This window comes from Mastomys coucha, unplaced genomic scaffold (genome assembly GCF_008632895.1).
Source record: "Mastomys coucha isolate ucsf_1 unplaced genomic scaffold, UCSF_Mcou_1 pScaffold6, whole genome shotgun sequence".
NCBI lineage: Eukaryota > Metazoa > Chordata > Mammalia > Rodentia > Muridae > Mastomys > Mastomys coucha.
Genome location: NW_022196912.1, coordinates 2,078,417 through 2,096,153, shown reverse-complemented (window position 1 = coordinate 2,096,153; position 17,737 = coordinate 2,078,417). Strand labels below are relative to the sequence as shown.

General features: G+C 35.9%; 1 protein-coding gene across 31 annotated transcripts in view; it reads right to left on the bottom strand.

Annotated features, from left to right (window-relative positions):
* The window catches only part of Nrxn1 (neurexin 1), a 1,104,407-nt gene that overhangs the window by 998,804 nt on the left and 87,866 nt on the right, over positions 1-17,737 (bottom strand). For 17 of the 31 annotated variants that reach the window (XR_004114363.1, XM_031356553.1, XM_031356556.1 and 14 more), the window contains exons 3-5: positions 5,161-5,178; positions 1,788-1,817; positions 1,036-1,047 (exon numbers count right to left, since the gene is read on the bottom strand). The exons of 6 other annotated variants lie outside the window; for them this stretch is intronic. Coding sequence is in view for 24 of the 25 variants with exons in the window: in XM_031356553.1 (XP_031212413.1) it covers positions 1,036-1,047; positions 1,788-1,817; positions 5,161-5,178 (60 nt within the window). In the remaining variant the exon portion in view is untranslated. The remainder of the gene's footprint in view (positions 1-1,035; positions 1,048-1,787; positions 1,818-5,160; positions 5,179-17,737) is intronic. 8 more of the 31 variants (XM_031356557.1, XM_031356564.1, XM_031356569.1 and 5 more) reach the window with 3 other exon arrangements.

Here is a 17,737-nt window from a genome sequence, read left to right as displayed (position 1 = left end):
GCTCCTTACTTGCAGAATCTAAAAGTTCCCTTCTAAAGCCTATTTTACAAATTTAAACTTAAATGTTATTTCTTAATGTTTGTCTCTTGTTCAGATCCTTTTCTGAAGCAAGTTTCATGCTAGATGATGCAAATTCAAGATGGTAGAGTTGTGAGCTCTCATCCTAGTCACTATGCTAACTTGTAGCACATCACAAAGATTTAAATAATTCTTAAAAAAGTCATATTCCTGTAGTTAAAAATAATGATTTAAAGACAAAGGAAATATAAACTATTACACAATTTAAAAAAATCAAGGCAATTCTAAACATTTGCCATGGATGCCAGTCACTTGCTTCCTTTTAATGACAATAATAAACAAATGCAGATGGATGTAAATGGCGAATTGGACATGCTTCTTCTGATTTTTATTCCACAATGTCAAAGAATACTCATGCCTGTCTTACCAAGTGACACAAGGATATGTAGCTGCTATTAACATTCTTAAACTTAGAATGCAAAAAGGAAGAGCAAGCTTGCTTTATCTGTCTGTTTCTTTCACAATGCTGCATTTGGAACCACCATAGTGTCAATGTGTTCCTATGGCATCTAGCAGCCAACAAGGAAAAAACCAGAGCAGTATGACCCTGGAGCTGTGTGGTGATGATGCATGCATCAGTCAGAATGAACAGGATGGGTGTGCTCAGTCAAAGTTGAATGTTTGAGGAAGATATATTTATGATTACTACACTCTTCATTTAACTAGCATTAAATGATATTGCATGAACTGACACCACAACCTATAGCTAATATCTAAATATACTAATTATGAAAGCAACTGACATAAAAAATTATTCTAAAAAGCAAAACATGAAGATGGGAAGGGAAAGCAGAAATATTTTGATGGATTCTCTTACCTTGAGTTCATAAATATTCATTAATACACATACCTACTGCCCAGTACCTATTACCAATGTTAAAGGTATACATACATTTGCATAATTTAGACACACTGTAATCCACACACATGATACTAAAAAACAAAATAATGTAGTACCTTTACTTTTACCTATGCATTTGATGAAATGGGTCCATGAAGAAAGGATTTCCAGACAAAGAGAATAAAGAAGAGAAAAACAACAAGAAGTATGAATATATGTAAATGTACTATTCTCTAAAAATTAAGCAAGACAAGACAAGAAAGTATAAACAGTGCTTTGAAGACAAATAGAAAGGCAGTCCATACATTCTGAGAATTCTGCCTAGTTTACAGGCAGGTACATGCAAGGGATTGGAAGCCCATGCTCATGTCAAAAGATTACATAAATAAGGATCCCAACAGCCATAGATAGAAAGGCAAGGAATGCTACAATCAGCACTACGAAAACCAAAGGCAAAGCTGTCTGCACGTTCCCAAACTGCCATGCATGGATGGAAGATGGACTTTTGCTGTAGCAGCTTAGACCGGTGTTTTCAGATTTTAGCTCCTGACTGCTCCCAGCTTTCCTTTACTACACACACTCTTCCTTTGTATAAGTGAAGATTCTTTCTCTGTCTGATTTATTTGCAGATGTTATAGTGCAAGGAATGGAGGGAAACAAGTGTCACAGGAGCAAACTGACATCCAACAAAACAAAACAAAAAAACAACAGATTAAAAACCACGAAAAAAATGTGAACAAAAGCCATGGATTTCATTTGCAGCCACATCACTTCCAAGCATCCGCCCATACTTTGCAGCGATGGTTTGAAAGCAGCTACAGAGCAAGAGAACACTGAAAGCAGAGTGGAGAAGGAGCAGGGCCCATACCTTGGTCGCCCATCATCAGGTGCGCCAGACCTTAAAGGGAAACAAGAGCATAGTCAGCAATAAACAAGGGAGCATACGAAGGCAGGGTTGTCATGGTGACAAGAATCTTCAGTGACAGACATTGTGCTTCCTTTGAGACATGTCTGTTTCTCAGAGGCAAATCAAAAACATTCTTTGAACCCTTGGTTGGAATGTTTTGGACCAAAGAGTTATAATAAAACTGCAACTTATACACAAACATTTGCTATGCTGTGTATTCTAAGTATTAGAACAATCAAAAGATGAGATAATGATTTAAAGTTCAAGTGGCCACTTAAACAGTGTAGACACCCTTCATGCCCTCTGGTAAGATTATTTGGAACACTGTACCCATAGGGCTTGCCATTGTTCAGTGATGAAATTATATTTTATAAACTCCCAAGGAATATCTTTAACATGGGCTGGATCTGATCTTTTTCCTCTCTCACAAAAGAAAAAAAATGGGGGTGGGAGCTTAGTCACATTGAAATGACCATGCAGAAATGTTCCCTCATCCGACACCTGTAGTATGTGATTAAACTTGTTCAAATGAGAAAACAAGATAATTAGACATGGAGTTGAAAAACTAGGATTTTTCAAGTTTTAATTTAAGACACAATAATGTTTTTAAGAAACAACTGGTCAGATTTACATTGGTTCAATAATTTTTTTCACATGAATCAAAATTATTTATCATTTTAATTAAATGTTGATGTGTGTTCCTGTTCCTTTATGTAGCTAAGCTGTACAATGTAGACATATTGTCCCCAAAATTTTTCTGTGGAATCATTAATTTTTCTAAAGAAAACTACAGATAATCTTCCTGTTTTGATTGGTTTTCAAGCATATTCTTAATGTATAGCCTAGGCTACCTTCAACCAGAGTCCTCATGTTTCAGCCTCTCACGTGTGCCATCATGCCCAGCTCCGGGTATTTTCTTAGTACAGTCTTTTATCACCTATAACAGTGCTTTTTACTGAAAAGCATGAATCTTTGTTGCTTAGTCCCAATTCAGAAATTAAAGCTATTATTCTTGGTTTTATTTCAAGGATTTGGTTTTTAATTGTTAGTCCACCTTTAGTTCTGTTTGAATCTCTGAGCATAAGAACATCATGCACAGTTTCCCTGATCTTTTCCAAACTCTCAAGTATATTCTGATATCTGAGTAGGATAGATATATTTAGAAATCATCATTAATCACAACATTATATAGAAACTATTAAGGTGAAGTGTGATATTTCTGGAACATGGTATTTCTTTGTATTTCTGGAGTGATTTCAACAAAAATAATCATAAGGCAAATTAAAATATTTTTATACGGTGATTAGTTCCATGCTCTACATCGTAAAGAAGTTGTTCATTTGTTTGTGTTTTAAATTTTTTTCATTTAATTTCACTTTTAATATATATTTCTACCCTAATCAAATGTTTGTATTTCTCTGTAAGATCTAAATTTTATGGAAACCTTGGTTTTAGAAATTATACTTAGAATTTCGTAGAGGCTTTGACACTGCACTAAAAAGGAAAAAAATTACTCTCCCCCATCCCCGGAGACTCCTATTCCTCCTGTTCTAGTTCTACCTCCAAAGAAAGTTTGGCTTGATCTTTAAAGTCACATTGTAAACTAAGATTAAACAAATTTATTACAATAGATTAGGGACTTTTATTCCAAGTATCTTATTAATGCTTTTTCTGAAATTAGTCTGTGTTTATAAAGACGTATTCATACTGATTAGGTTGATTTTAAAGCTTATTAAAGATTCAAAGAGAGGAAAGAAAGGAGGAACATTTTGCAAAATGGTTTCAAAATATAGAAGAAATTTTTACAAATTTCAAATTTAATTAAGAACACAAGTGTATATTCACACAATTAAAATTATGGGACAAAATATTTAAAAGTGATATAAAAGTCAACATTTGGGAGAAATGTTACATGGTTTCTTCGGAAGTTTTTGTCCATTTTGTTCAATTCAGAACAGATCAGTTATAATTATTGTCCATGAAAGAATGACAAATTTGCTGACCAACCAGGTTATTGATCAAAGTTATATTACAATGAAGTCTTCTTTTCCAAGAGAAATGACCTCTCAGTCACCTCAATTGTAATAATCTGTCATGTTTACTATAGCCCCTTTGTAGGAATTCTTCAACTATAGAAATGCAGTTGTTTGTATGGAATGACAATGACTGCATTTCAAATTACAGCAGTCAAGTAATTTATATTAAATGTCTTGTTATGGCACATGGCTGCTTATACATTACCTGTAACTGTAATGCTGTAATTATAGAATATGGGATAGCCAGGGGCGGCTGCACTCAGAAGTGAAGGGAGGCAGATGTCTGTGAGATTGAGGACAGCCTGCTCTATAGGCTGAGATATACAGCAAGACCATTCTTAAAAAATGTACATGGAATGATGAAAGACTTTGCTTTGTCTATTATTCTGCACCAACTAATACTTTTGTGTATTTATCTTTCCAAGATTGTGGCTATTCATTCAATTTCTTTAACAATAAAAGGTTGAAAAATGTTTGTAGGAACCAAAGGTAACATATATATGTGTGTGGTGTGTGTGTGTGTGTGTATGATATATATATATATATATATATATATATATATATATATATATAACTTTCTCAAAATTCTATGGCTGTGATTGTCTAAGAAAACTTCAATCAATAATCATAGTTTTAACACATAATTAATGTTACAAATTTACTTACCCATTTTATTATTGTAGGGCTGTGAGCTTTCATTTCCACTGGCAATGACTTGTATATCAGTCTAAATACATGCATTTTACATATTTACATTTTATCTGTTATTTTTTATAATTCAAATCATTTGATAAAAATGAAGGAAGTTTAAATGACAAAATTGTTAACATTTCTGACTGAAAAGAAACCACTTTGTTCCATCAAGTGGAAAAAAGGAAAGAAATAGAAGAAAAAAGAAGAAAGAAGAAAGAAGAAAGGAAGGAAGGAAAGAAAAAAATAAAAGAATGGAAATAGGATCATGCACTGTGTTGGAAACGGCAAAAGAACACTTTCTTTTTAAAAAAAATAAAAGAAGTATATTTGTATAATTTTTCCATACAGAACACTGCATTAAATATTCTAAGGCTTATATGGGCTTGTGAAATGTCTTAGACACTAGAAATAAGATTGATGGAGATTTTACCTTAAGACTAGTGGCATTGAGATTGTATATGTGTTCTATATGCAAAGTGTTACACAACTAGAAACCAAGGGATATTCAGAAAGGTCAACTTACCGTCTATATTCTAGATGAAATCTATTAATACTGAGAAATAAAAAGCAAATGGGCATTGGAAAATAAGGTAGAAAGCACCCACCTTCCACATTGTTGTCTTCTGAAAGCACATGACAAGGGAGGAGAGAAAGGAAAGACATTCATTAAGCAGCATGCAGACTGGACCTTGCCTTTGCATGTCTTCCTCATGCAAGGCACCAAACACATCATGCAAAGTGCTCTGTCACTGTCATTCAAGGGGAAAAACAAAACCACAGGGGAGCAGGTTCCTTCCCATTGGTGGCATTTACAGATGTGAGACAAAATCGCAAGAGCAGTCAGATTCTGAACAAAGGACTGTTTGTTAATGAGTCTTTCAGTGTTCCGTGTAAAGCAAGTTGTATTGTGACTTCAGGATTCTGGTAAAGTCTTCCCAGGCAATTTTAAAAAGCTTTTTATTTTTATTTTTCAGTAGTCCTAAAAGGATTTATTTCTATATATTGATCTGGATCTCTGTTTAAAAATAAGAAAGCAAAACAAAACATTGAAAATAGCTGTGAAATTTCACCCAAAGTTATTCTCGTCTGTCAAATGTGTTATGCATTGTCCCTTGCTTTTGAATGCTTTTAATATACTCCCTAGAATAATACAATGGATGAAAGCAACTCATATCTACAATTTATTTTGTTTACTTGTTAGAAGGTCAAATTTTATCTTATAGACAGTATGATATAATTTATTAAGATAATGTTGAAAATATGGTGAATAGAAAAAGTGGCCATTGCAGAAGTGTATCAATCAGGCTAATTGTGTCTTTGTCATGTTGTAGTTCTTTGTGGAACATGATTGGGAATGTCATTAAGCCAAGGCTAATGTTTAATGAGGTCCTTTTGTGTTTGCACATACCTCTTTGGTATTCATATATTTTATATTTTAAAATATATTTTTATGTGTGTATATATATGTAAACGCACATACAACTTTTAAATATATTTAATATGTAACTCATTTAAATGTACACAGCTTAAACTGATTAATACTTATTCAGCAATAAAAACCAGTTTCAAAATGGGACTTGGCAGATAGGACTAAAGTGGAAGGGATGGGAGTCTCAGGAACCCAGGGCAGAGTCTAGGTTTAATGGTCATCAAAACATCTTACTACTTAGTTATAGTGACTGAACTGACACCTTTCCAGTGGGTGAAGTGACCAACAAATTGAAAATTGTGATTTCGTTTGAATTACATACATAGAACCTGAAATAGACAAGTATATTAACACCTTTTAATATTAAGAGACACCCGTTAGCGGATTAGTGGGGACACAATATGTTATGGCAATACTTGTTCTGCTAAATTTTATTTTGAAAGAAACACATTTTTAAAAAATTCATATATTTGTTGGTTTTTAAAAATGTTTTGGTTTTCAATTTACTAGATAAATGGACTGAATTCATTACTTATAGATAGGAATTCTGATGTGACATAAGCACAAATATTTAAATGTTATTTTACTGCTGTACATTAGAAATATACAAATAACTATAATGTTTAGGGAATTTACACTAGTGCCTCTGTAAATTTGTTTTCTAATTAAATCATTTTTGAATTATTACTCAATAACTTCATAAAGTAAAAGAACCCCTTAAATTCTGAGGAGAATCAATTCCACTAACAATATTGAATTGCTGTAGGGAAGAGCACCTAGTGACTTAGGTTAAGGTCGCTGGCTCGATCTACAAGCGACAGTTCTCTTTTACTGCTAGGAGTGAAAAAGGCTCAAAGGTAGTTCTGTGGACCATGTCCTGACATTCAGATTTTCTCCATTCTTACTCAGACAGAGAATATGCTTAACTGAAGGGCCTCTGGTAAGAAAATTCAAGTCTGGCCCAGTATGCAACCAATCCTGACCTGTGTATGTTAAGAAAATTTGTCTCAGAATATTTGGATTTTCCCAAGAGCTAAGGTACTAGATCAAAATATAAGGGATATATTAGCTTCATGTAAAACATGCAGAAGAAAGAAGGCTTCAATAAGACTTGCCTTAAGTTTCTATCATTTTTAGATTTAATAATACATACACACACACACACACACACACACACACACACACACAAAACAAACAAAACAAAACATAAAAGAAAAGAAAAGAAAAAAAGCAAAACGCCAACCTTCTCTCCTCCTTCCATTCTGCACTATACTCTGGTGCCCATTTTCTGACTATGATCAGTTCAAATTCGTTGACCTGAGGTTAACCTGTGCATTATTTCCTAATGCAGCTGCAACTGTAACTTATCAATCCACTCCCAGGCATTTTTCCCCCTCTGGCACTCTAGCCTGCTCTTACATGAAACAGTGTATGCTGAATTAGAACAAAGTTTTGATTTTTCTCTCCAACTTCAGTGAGTATGTGTATACTTATACAAAAAAATGCTATCAGGATTTTGAGCAGCAACAGGGAGGAACTGAGTTTTGGTATTCTGCAGTATACAGGGATAGCAGTTGATTTTCAGTTTAATGGGAAGTAAAAAGTGACCCAGCTGGTCTTACCTGTAAGCCTCGTCAAATGAGGACAAATCCCTTACATGTAAAAACCCTGGGTCCTTAGTTTTGCAAATTTAATTGTACTAGTGCATGGGCAGGTCTTGCAGTAATCAACTCTACAATTATTACTCTCTTTTATGAAAATCTTGCTTTTGTACTCCCTAGCTGTATAAAAGTTAGAAATTGAACATTTTCTGTTTCATTCCTTTAAAGTAATCTTTTCTCACACAAATGAGAATCAGATATTTCATGCTAGGAATCTGGCATCTATGTGCTGGCATGAAGGGAGCCAGCAGAATACTGTCCGGTGTCTCTTTAAGTTACTGTTGAAGTGTAGTTATTTACATTTGGTTCTTTTTTGCCTAGCTTGTAAGAATGCATGGACAGAAAAAGAGCCTGAAATAGCACAAAGAAGTTGCTTCACTGTGGTGTCAAGACCTGAGTTGCCTTCACTGTGCTTTTGAGATCAAAGTTAGGCCCACAAAGGAAAAATGGAAGATGAACATCTGGCATCCCAGACTTCCTTTGGTGTCTGTCTTCTTTATTTTGTGCCAGGTCACATTCCTACTTGAGTCTGCTTATTTAATACATCTCATTCTTCTTCCAGGCTGAAGCCTCACAGATAAGCCACTGTCTTAAAACCTAGTCACCTGGGATTCCAAGAAGAGCCAGATATCTAGGGATGTCTAGGACAGAAACCCCATGCCACTCTCTATCCTAAACCCACTCCCCTCCTCTTCCTTCCAACACATCCAAGTGTGGCAATTCTCCATGAAGGTGGCACTACTAAAGCAGTCACTGTGCAGGAAATAGAGGCTCTCCACAGGTGATGGCAATGGCTAGCAGTTTATGGAAACACCTTGAAAGATGAGCTGAGGCAATCATGAACCTTAATAGGACCATACATTGACAAAGATTGCTTAATTATGCATATCACTTGCCTTCTAGTGAACTTAAAATTCAAGTTGGCATTGCTAAAATGGACCTGAGGACTCTAGATGCTTTCATATCTTTCTCTTTCCTTTGTTTTCACCATTACTGGCCTGTAATTGGCATGCTGATGAAAGTGCTTAAGCTGAAGCTATTTAGGCTGCTGGAGCCCTGGGCTTTGGCCTAAAAATATCTCATTATAGTTTCTGCCTTTAATATTAAATCTATACATCTAGAAAAAATAAATAAGAAAATGAATGTATTTGTTTCAGTATGCTCCCCACCCACTCAAAAAAATTGAAAGACTGAATCTTGCAGAGCAAACAGAGTTTGGAATAAAATGCCACAAATAACACTTTCTGGCATATTCAATCAATTTGTTGAACACTGTGAGCATCCTCATCTAAATGTGCAGCAGTGGTAAGTTTGTGTGGCACTGCAGTCCTTAGTTTTTGGCCTACAAAGCTACCAGGAGCCACCCAGGCATATTCTCCCCTACTTAGGTTTCCTTCCTTTTCTTTCATTTGCCTGGGACTGACTCTCTTCATTGTCCTTAACTCTCTTCCTCCTCCATGCAAACTGGCACTAGTAAGGTAACTTATCACACAGATGCAATACTGGGGCTGGTGACAGCAAGCAACAGGAACAAAACTACACTTCTACTCCCTGGTCCATTCAATGAATCTGGAACATCTATCCTCTTATTTTCTAGCTCCTCACATTGCTTCTTAAGACTTTAACCTTACTGCAGGGACTGAATACCAGGATGAAAGGGTCTGGTTCCCATGGTGGCACAGGATGGAGCTTGCTTTAATTTCCTTTAGTGTTGGCAGTGAAAGGCTTTAGAAAATTTCAACAGTCTGAGGATGTTTCAAGGACTAAGAAATGGAGGGAATCACAGAGACCATGGATTTATGCAGTGCTCAGCCAGAGGAAGAGAAACACCGGCCAGAGCAAGAGGAGGTTCAAACAGAAAATGAAGCATAAACATCTATTATGGATACTTGCAAGAGGAAAGAAACAGCTCTGGGCAAGAATTGGGCAAATTACAAAACATTTTTTTTTTAAACAGATGGCTTCAGTTCCTGTTCCAAAACCACACAAATAAGATGCCAAGGTTTTCTCAGCGGCCTGTTCTGAGTCCTGATCCTGGGCCGTGAGTGCAGCCAACTCCTTCACTGCTCAGGAGTGAAAGAAGAGCTATGACTTGATCAAGTACAGCTGGAGCGAGATGAGTCCAGCATTTCTAACACTTTTTAGAAATTAAAGAAACCTGCATATTCAATTCAAAATGTTCTATCTCAGAGTTGAGTCTCATAGAGAGCAGTGAGAGGGCTAGGACAAGGGCAGCAGAAGGCAGGGGAGCACTTATCCTGTTCTGGTACTAATGCTGTTGAAGTAGTTGTGGGAACTTCTCAAGAATTGCTCAATCTACTATAAAAGATATTCAACAACTCCTACATTATAAGCTGATTTCTTTACATAAGAGGCTATCCCAAGTATTTTTGAATTTTTTTTTCTTATTTTAGTTTGAAGTAGAGAGTGATTTCCAGCTTTGTATTTGTACATTCATCTCAGGAGTTGAACTTAGGAATTGCATGAATGGTTATGACGGTAGTCTGTAATGCATCTGGTCAAGCCATTTGACCATGCTGCGATTACTTATTGAGTAATAAGTGTCTTACATATGGGATGGGCAAGTAACACTGAGTAGTGTTTCCCAAGAGTTTCCCTGCCTGAGCTATGCCACCATGCTCAAAATGATCTAAAGAAAGCTCTATCAGATGGGCAAGATCTGCCCTTCTGAGAGTCTGAAATAAGAATATTTAGAAAGCCTAAAGTAAAGCTCTGGGACCAGAGTGGGAGATAATTTTGAATGTGTCTGCTCATGGTTCTGAGTACATCAGGGATGCCAATGATCAGTGTAGTTTTCTCGACAAACAGATCAATAGCAGTCTTCTGGCCTGTGTGTCTATAATACAGAATGCTATACAATCTACCTTAATCTTTGCATTGTTGACATCTTTCTATGTCACCAAATTCTACTAAAGGATGGTGACATTTTTCTAAAGGAAACATTAACAATCTCTGAGATGGACAGAGTTTTGTTGTTGTTCATAAATCACTACCACAGAGACCTTAAAATACTTGTGACTACTTGTCTAGACTTGCGTTCTTGGAACAGTCCAAAACACATATGTTAAATTTTTCTAAGAAAAAGAAAAAAAATTGGAATGAAATTCAGAGGAGTTTGCATAAAACATGACTGAACCGTATTATAGGAAGAAATCTAAATTTAGTGCTTAACAAATTAAATTTGCATATATTACATAAAATAAGGCTGTTTATATAAAATTACTGACTTACCAATTAGATATTTTATATGTACACAGAACCAGAATTTATTTGAAATAAGAAATGTTTCCAGTTCTTATTTTAAATTCCATAACAGTTGTACATATTTGTTAAATATTTTAAAAAGAAAATATACTGAGTAATAAAAGGGCTTTTTAAACTGCTCCAAAGTTTTCATTGTTCATGTTGCTTTGTGTGCAAAATTCAAGATATTTGCAAGTACTGGCATTTATGGTTAATGTTAAAATTTTATAGAAAACACTGAAACACATCTAAATTTGTTTTTTTCCTGTTAGGGCAATTAGATCAGATTTAAATTTCCTGGAAACTCTCAGTTCAGACTAAAATATTGCTAATAAAACAACACAAATATTTAATGACCTTTTCAGTGTAGACTATTTAGCCAGGAAGAAAACAGGTGTGAAGAACTCCTCTATGCTCCATAAATGAAAATGCTTTAGACTAGGACAACAAAATGTTTAAACATATCCAGTCAACCTTTTCAGGTAAACACTGATGGAGTACCAACAGCCTCAAAGGGACAGATGTAATATTTATAAATTGGTAGTTTTCCAGAAACTGTTGCTCCTATATCCTAAACATAATAGCTAAAATCAAAATATACTAAAACTTTAGTTTATTCTTTAAATCAACCATTCCGATGAAAATGGAAAACAATGAGAAACACTGTACATTTGTGTAAACTATGAGTAAATTAATATTAAGAAGTTCTTAAGGAATGTGAACCCTATATTCTACGAAAAGGAGAATAAAACTAAGGAACTAACAGCAGAATATTCATCACCATTTTTCATGTGCTACTACTAACGTCTTTAACCATCATATACCTCAGTAGTGAGGCCTCTATGCCCAAGTCATGCAGAGAGCTTAAGGAACAGGAAGACTATGGAGATTGTACTGCACTTATCAAGTTGAAAGTAGCAGGAACACTATAGATTAAAACTTTCTTGATTAATTAAAAAAATTTGTTGATTTTATAAAGTTGAAGAAAATATTGAAAAATAGTTTACCATTCTTCCTACACTGTTAGCACATCTACAAGTCTTTGCTTTAACATCAATGGTGAGGCAGAGGTTCCTAATTGTATTTATGGATAAGCATTCTAACTGCTTAGCATGAAGGGTAGAATAATCTACAAATTTTTACTGTCTTTAAAACTTAAAGGAAACCTAGCATTTCTTTTATAGCCCAAAATGTCTTACTTCCTTTAACAAGCATTATAATAACTTTTAGGTGAAAGTCTATTTTATTGGACATTACAATGGCAACTCAAGCTTATTTCTTGGGACCATTTGCTTGGAAGACTTTTTTTCCAGCCTTTTACTATGAGGTAGTGCCTGTCTTTGTTATTGATGTGTATTTTTGTAGGCAGCAAAATGCTGGATCCTGTTTGCATAGACAGTCTGTTAGCTTATGTCTTTTTCTTGGGGAATTTTGTGTGTTAATATTGAGAGATATTGGACACAGATGATTGTTAGTTCCTGTTATGTTTGTTGTTGTAGGTGGCATTATGTGTATGTGATTTTCTTCTTTTGGTTTTGTTGTGAGATGATTAATATCTTGTTTTTTCTTTAGTCTACGTACTCTCCTTGTGTTGGAGTTTTCTTTCTAGAATCCTCTGTAGGGCTGGATTGGTAGATAGATATTGTTTAAACTTGGTTTTGTTCTGGAATATTTTAGTTTCTCCATCTATGTTGACTGAGAGTTTTGCTGGGTATAGTAGCCTCGTAAATGGTTCTGGTTTAACTGTCATTCTGTGTGTAGAAAAATGAACATAGATCCATATTTGTCACCTTGCAAAAAGCTCAAGTCCAAGTAGATCAAGGACCTCAACATAAAACCAGATACACTAAATCTAATAGAAGAGAAACTGGAAAAGGGCCTTGAACTCATTGGCATAGGGAGAAATTTCCTAAACAGAACTCCAGTGGCTTATGCTCTAAGATCAAGAATTAATGAATGGGGTTTCATGAAGTTGAAAATTTCTGTAAGTCAATAGTACAAATAGGCAACCTAGAGATTGGGAAAAAATCTTCACTAACCCCATTTGATAGAGGGCTAATATCCAAAATATATAAAGAACTCAAGAAGCTAACCTCCAAAAAATCCAAACAACCTGATCAAAAACTGGAGTATAGAACTAAACTAAGAATTCACAACACAGGAATCTCAAATGGCTGAGAAGCACTTAAGGAAATGTTCAAATCCAAACAACCCTAAGATTCCACCTTACACCAATCAGAATGACTGAGATCAAAAATTCAGGGTGAGGATGTGGAGAAAAGAAACACTCCTCCATTGCTGGTGGGATTACAAACTGGTACAATCACTCTGGAAATCAATCTGGAGTTTCCTCAGAAAATTGGAAATAGGTGCAGATCCAGCTATATCACTCTTGGGCATATACCCAGAAGATGCCCCACCATGCCAGAGGGGCACATGTTCCTCTATGTTCATAGTGGTCTCATTTGTGGTAGCCAGAAGCAACAAAGATGTCCCGGAAAAATGGATACAGAAAATGTGGTTCATTTACAAAATGGAATACTACTCAGCTATTAAAAATGAGGACATCTTGAGTTTTGTAGGCAAATGGATGGAACTAGAAAATATCCTGAGTGAGATAACTCAGACCCAAAAGGACATACATGGCATATACTCACTAAAAAGTGGATATTAGCAAAAAATGTACAGAATGCCCAGGATACAATCCACAGAACTCAAGAAGGTTAAAAAGCTAAAGTGCTAAGGTTAAAGGCGGGGGGGGGGGGGGGGGGGGGGGGGGGGGGGGGGGGGGGGGGGGAGGGGCAGAACTGAAGCCCTGAGTGCCAGCAGAAAGAATGGAAATAGGCATTCTTAGGAGGAAGGAAGTGGGGTGACCCTCTCGAATGTGCCAGAGATCTGGGAGGTACGAGACTCTCAGGATTCAAAGGGAGGGACCTTATGTGAAATCCCCAAAAGTGAGGAGAGGGAACTTATAAGCCCACCTCCAGTAGAAAGATAGGGCATCTAGTCTCAGAGAGATGGGGTTGCCATTCTACAGTCAAAAACTCTAACCCAGAACTGTTCCTGTCTAAAAGAACTGCAGGGACAAAAATGGAGAAAAGACTGAGGGAAAGGAGGTTCAGTGACTACACAATTGGAATGCATCTCAAAGGGACGCTCCAAGGCCTAACACTATTACTGATGCTATGGTGTCTATCCTCTGAGAGGCCCAACAAGCAGATGACTGAGACAGAGGCAGATACTTACATCCAATCAATGGACAGAAGGCAGAGACCCCTAGGGCTGAATTAGGGAAAAGCTGGAAGGAGCTGAGGAAGAAGGCAAACCCACTGAAGACCAGTAGTCTCAACCAACCTGAAACCCTGAGAGCTCTCAGACACTGAGCCACCAACCAGGCAGCATACACTAGCTGGTCTGAGCCCCCTGACACATATACAGCAGAGGACTGCGTGGTCTGGCCTCAATGAGAGATGATACACCTAGCCTTAGAGAGACTTAAAGCTGAAGGAAGGGGCAGTTTTGGTGGGATGGGTGGGAACAACCTCTTGTAGATGGGGGAGGAGGAATAGGATGAGGATCAGTCAGAGGGCGGTAGACCAGATGGGGATAAGAACTGGACTGTAAAAAAAGATAATAGTAATAATAATAACAATAATAAATTATATAAAAGGATATATTCATTCAGCAGCAAATATTTGATCATTGATTTCATCCAGTATAGAATAGCCTTCTGAGGCCCACTTGTTCTTTCACTTTAGTTAGAAACTCATCTGATAAAATAGCTCTTTATATTTTTGTGTACAGTACATCTCTTAGAAGCTAGGCAGGGAACCTATATTTTCAGTATATGAATCAGCAACAATGAAGCAATAAAAACTAAGTACATTCATCAATTCAAGTTTTTGTTTTAATATTTTACAAAACAAATTAAAAGAAAATAGTTGGTTCAGAATATAAGCAGTTTGACAGCACTGCAGAAGTCATGCATGTAGTTGAGAACTAATCTCTAGTAGTTAACTGACTTCAGTGCTAGTCTGTGTGTAGGAGAGCACCATAACCTTGAGCAGTGGAGTTCCTACCTCCTATTCATTTATTGACCCTAACTTCCTCACTTAATGTTTTCCTAAAATGTTAGGCCCCCTTTAAGCAACATGCATGAGTATAAATGAACAATTCATTTGTGATAATATAAAATATCTTAATGTGTTTACTCTCTATATAGCTTAGAGTACTTTTAGTCATTCTGTGAGTAACACAACAGCAAGCTCATACATGCTTTTTTAAGTTATAAATGGGACTGTGGTTGTCAGAAAAAGAAAGTGCATAGTTTGGACACAATTTTGAGGTTTAAAATTTAAACTATAACATGTTTACTATACAACTTCATTATCTGTTTCTTTAAAATTCTTGGCCAGACTATTATATAATAATGTGTTCAATTAAAAAAAAATTCTTCCTACTTCCTAGCTTCAAAAGAAGTTTTAAATACCAACCTTAAAATACAAACAAGCCGGGCGGTGGTGGCGCACGCCTTTAATCCCAGCACTTGGGAGGCAGAGGCAGGCGGATTTCTGAGTTCGAGGCCAGCCTGGTCTCCAGAGTGAGTTCCAGGACAGCCAGGGCTATACAGAGAAACCCTGTCTCGAAAAAACCCAAAAAAAAAAAAAAATACAAACAAAACTAAACAAAAAACAAGAGCAACAAAAATATGCTTACAAATATTGGCATACTATTATCTGCCATTACATTGACCTGTAGGTCCAAAGATATGCATCTAACTGTCCTGCTTTTCATGAACAAACTTGCACTTTGCTTTTTTATTTATTTTTTCTGTTATAAACTCTAACATAATACATTAAGAGAACCATAATAAATACATTTACATTATCACTAGTAGCACATCTATTTCTTTAAACCTAGAGAAAATAATTATTCTATTTATTACAGACAATAAATAAGATATATATATCCTTATATATCTAATTCTACTGTTAATGTTTGTATAAATAGAAGTAGAGATTAAGTCAAGTTGTCTTCAGGTGAATTACACTCATCCCTTGGTTCTTTGAAACCTGGTCTTGTTACGTATTTGTAGCTAAGGATGAGAATAAAATCCTCCTCCTTGTCCTGATTCACTCTTCCAAATGGTCATATTATAAATGTGGGATACTACAATGGCAAGAGTAGCATTCCCCTAACATGATTCAACATAGAGGTCAACAATAACAGCAAAGATGTGTCAACAATAACATTTTAGTTAGAATTAAATAACACCAATAATTGACCTCAGGTGCTGCAGCCATATTGTACACAATTGGCAACCATGTATGACCACTGGTTGACAGATGAACAACACAGATTGTATTTCTGCCAACTCAGAAAATTCTATTGGAATTCTGATGCAAGTTAAAAGGGCCATAAAAGGTCACTGATACTATCTAATGATAGCAAGTTGTATGTATTCTTTGTTATTTCTGTTAATTCAGGGATATGACTTAAATCCGTAATAATATTCTAAAAGAAAATGTTAATTTAGATTGCATCTGGTTAGTGTATTTGTGAAAAATAAAAAACTATGTAGTATTTTCATGTTAGTTTTAAAATAATAAAAGTAATTTGGAAATAACCCAATAAAAATTTTATTGTAGTTGTATTAAATGCCTTTAACTAATTCAAGTCTGAACAAGTATTACTCTTTTAATCATGTGTCCTTTCATTTAAGCACCACAGCATTATATATTGAATATGTCTTGTTTCTTCAATTTAACCATGTGGTATTCGATTACCCATTATAACTGCCCATCTCCTTCAGTATTCCACCCAATGTCATCCCATATTTAAATTTCAGTCTATGTCAATTTTAAGGAATAGTAGGTTATTTGTAGAACAGATAAAATATATACACCATTCTTTTTTTTTTTTTTTTTTTTTTTTTTTTTTTTTTTTTTTTTTTTTGGTTTTTCGAGGCAGGATTTCTCTGTATAGCCTTGGATAGCCTTGGCTGTCCTGGAACTCACTCTGTAGACCAGGCTGGCCTTGAACTCAGAAATCTGCCTGCCTCTACCTCCCAAGTGCTGGGATTAAAGGCGTGCACCACCACCGCCCGGCTCACACCATTTTTTTTTATAAAGAATTTTCTTGTAGAATAATAATTTAGAGAGCTACCTTGTAATTAAAAAGGCCCCTTGTTCAGTATTGCATTGTAGATAACTAAACACATGGCCAGAAGCATCCACATTGCTAGAGGACTGCAATGCAGCAGCATAGCAAATACTGAAGGGAAGAAGTCAGAGTGAGTCCTGAGTTTCTTCCACTCTGCAAGAGGCTGAGCCTGCTAAGGGGCTATTCTGTGGAAATCCATGCATCTGAGGAACACTGAATGAACACATAATATTGAAAGTGAAAATATGAATTGGGGGGTGGCAAAGGCGGCAAAGTGGCAAAAGTCAGGAGAAAAACTGATGGGCTAAACAGTGTCACATAAGACTGAATAAAAGAGGCTTGGTCAGTAAAGTGCTTGTTACACATGCATGAGTTCAGAGTCCTAACAACCCTATAAAAGCCTGGCTTAGTGTAAGTTGTGGAATCACACAGATCTCAGGGCCTGTAGGTCAGCCAGCTTTAACAGTTGGTGGGTTCCAGGTTGGTGTGAGACCTGTGTCCAAAAGGGAGTTGAGAGCAGAGACAGAGTGATAAAGTAATACGCTCAACATCATCTTTTGGTTTCCACAATAAGAGAACTTGGAAGGGGTACCCTCACACACATGCATATCCCAGATACAGAACACACATATACACACATACACCAGAGAGAGAGAGAGAGAGAGA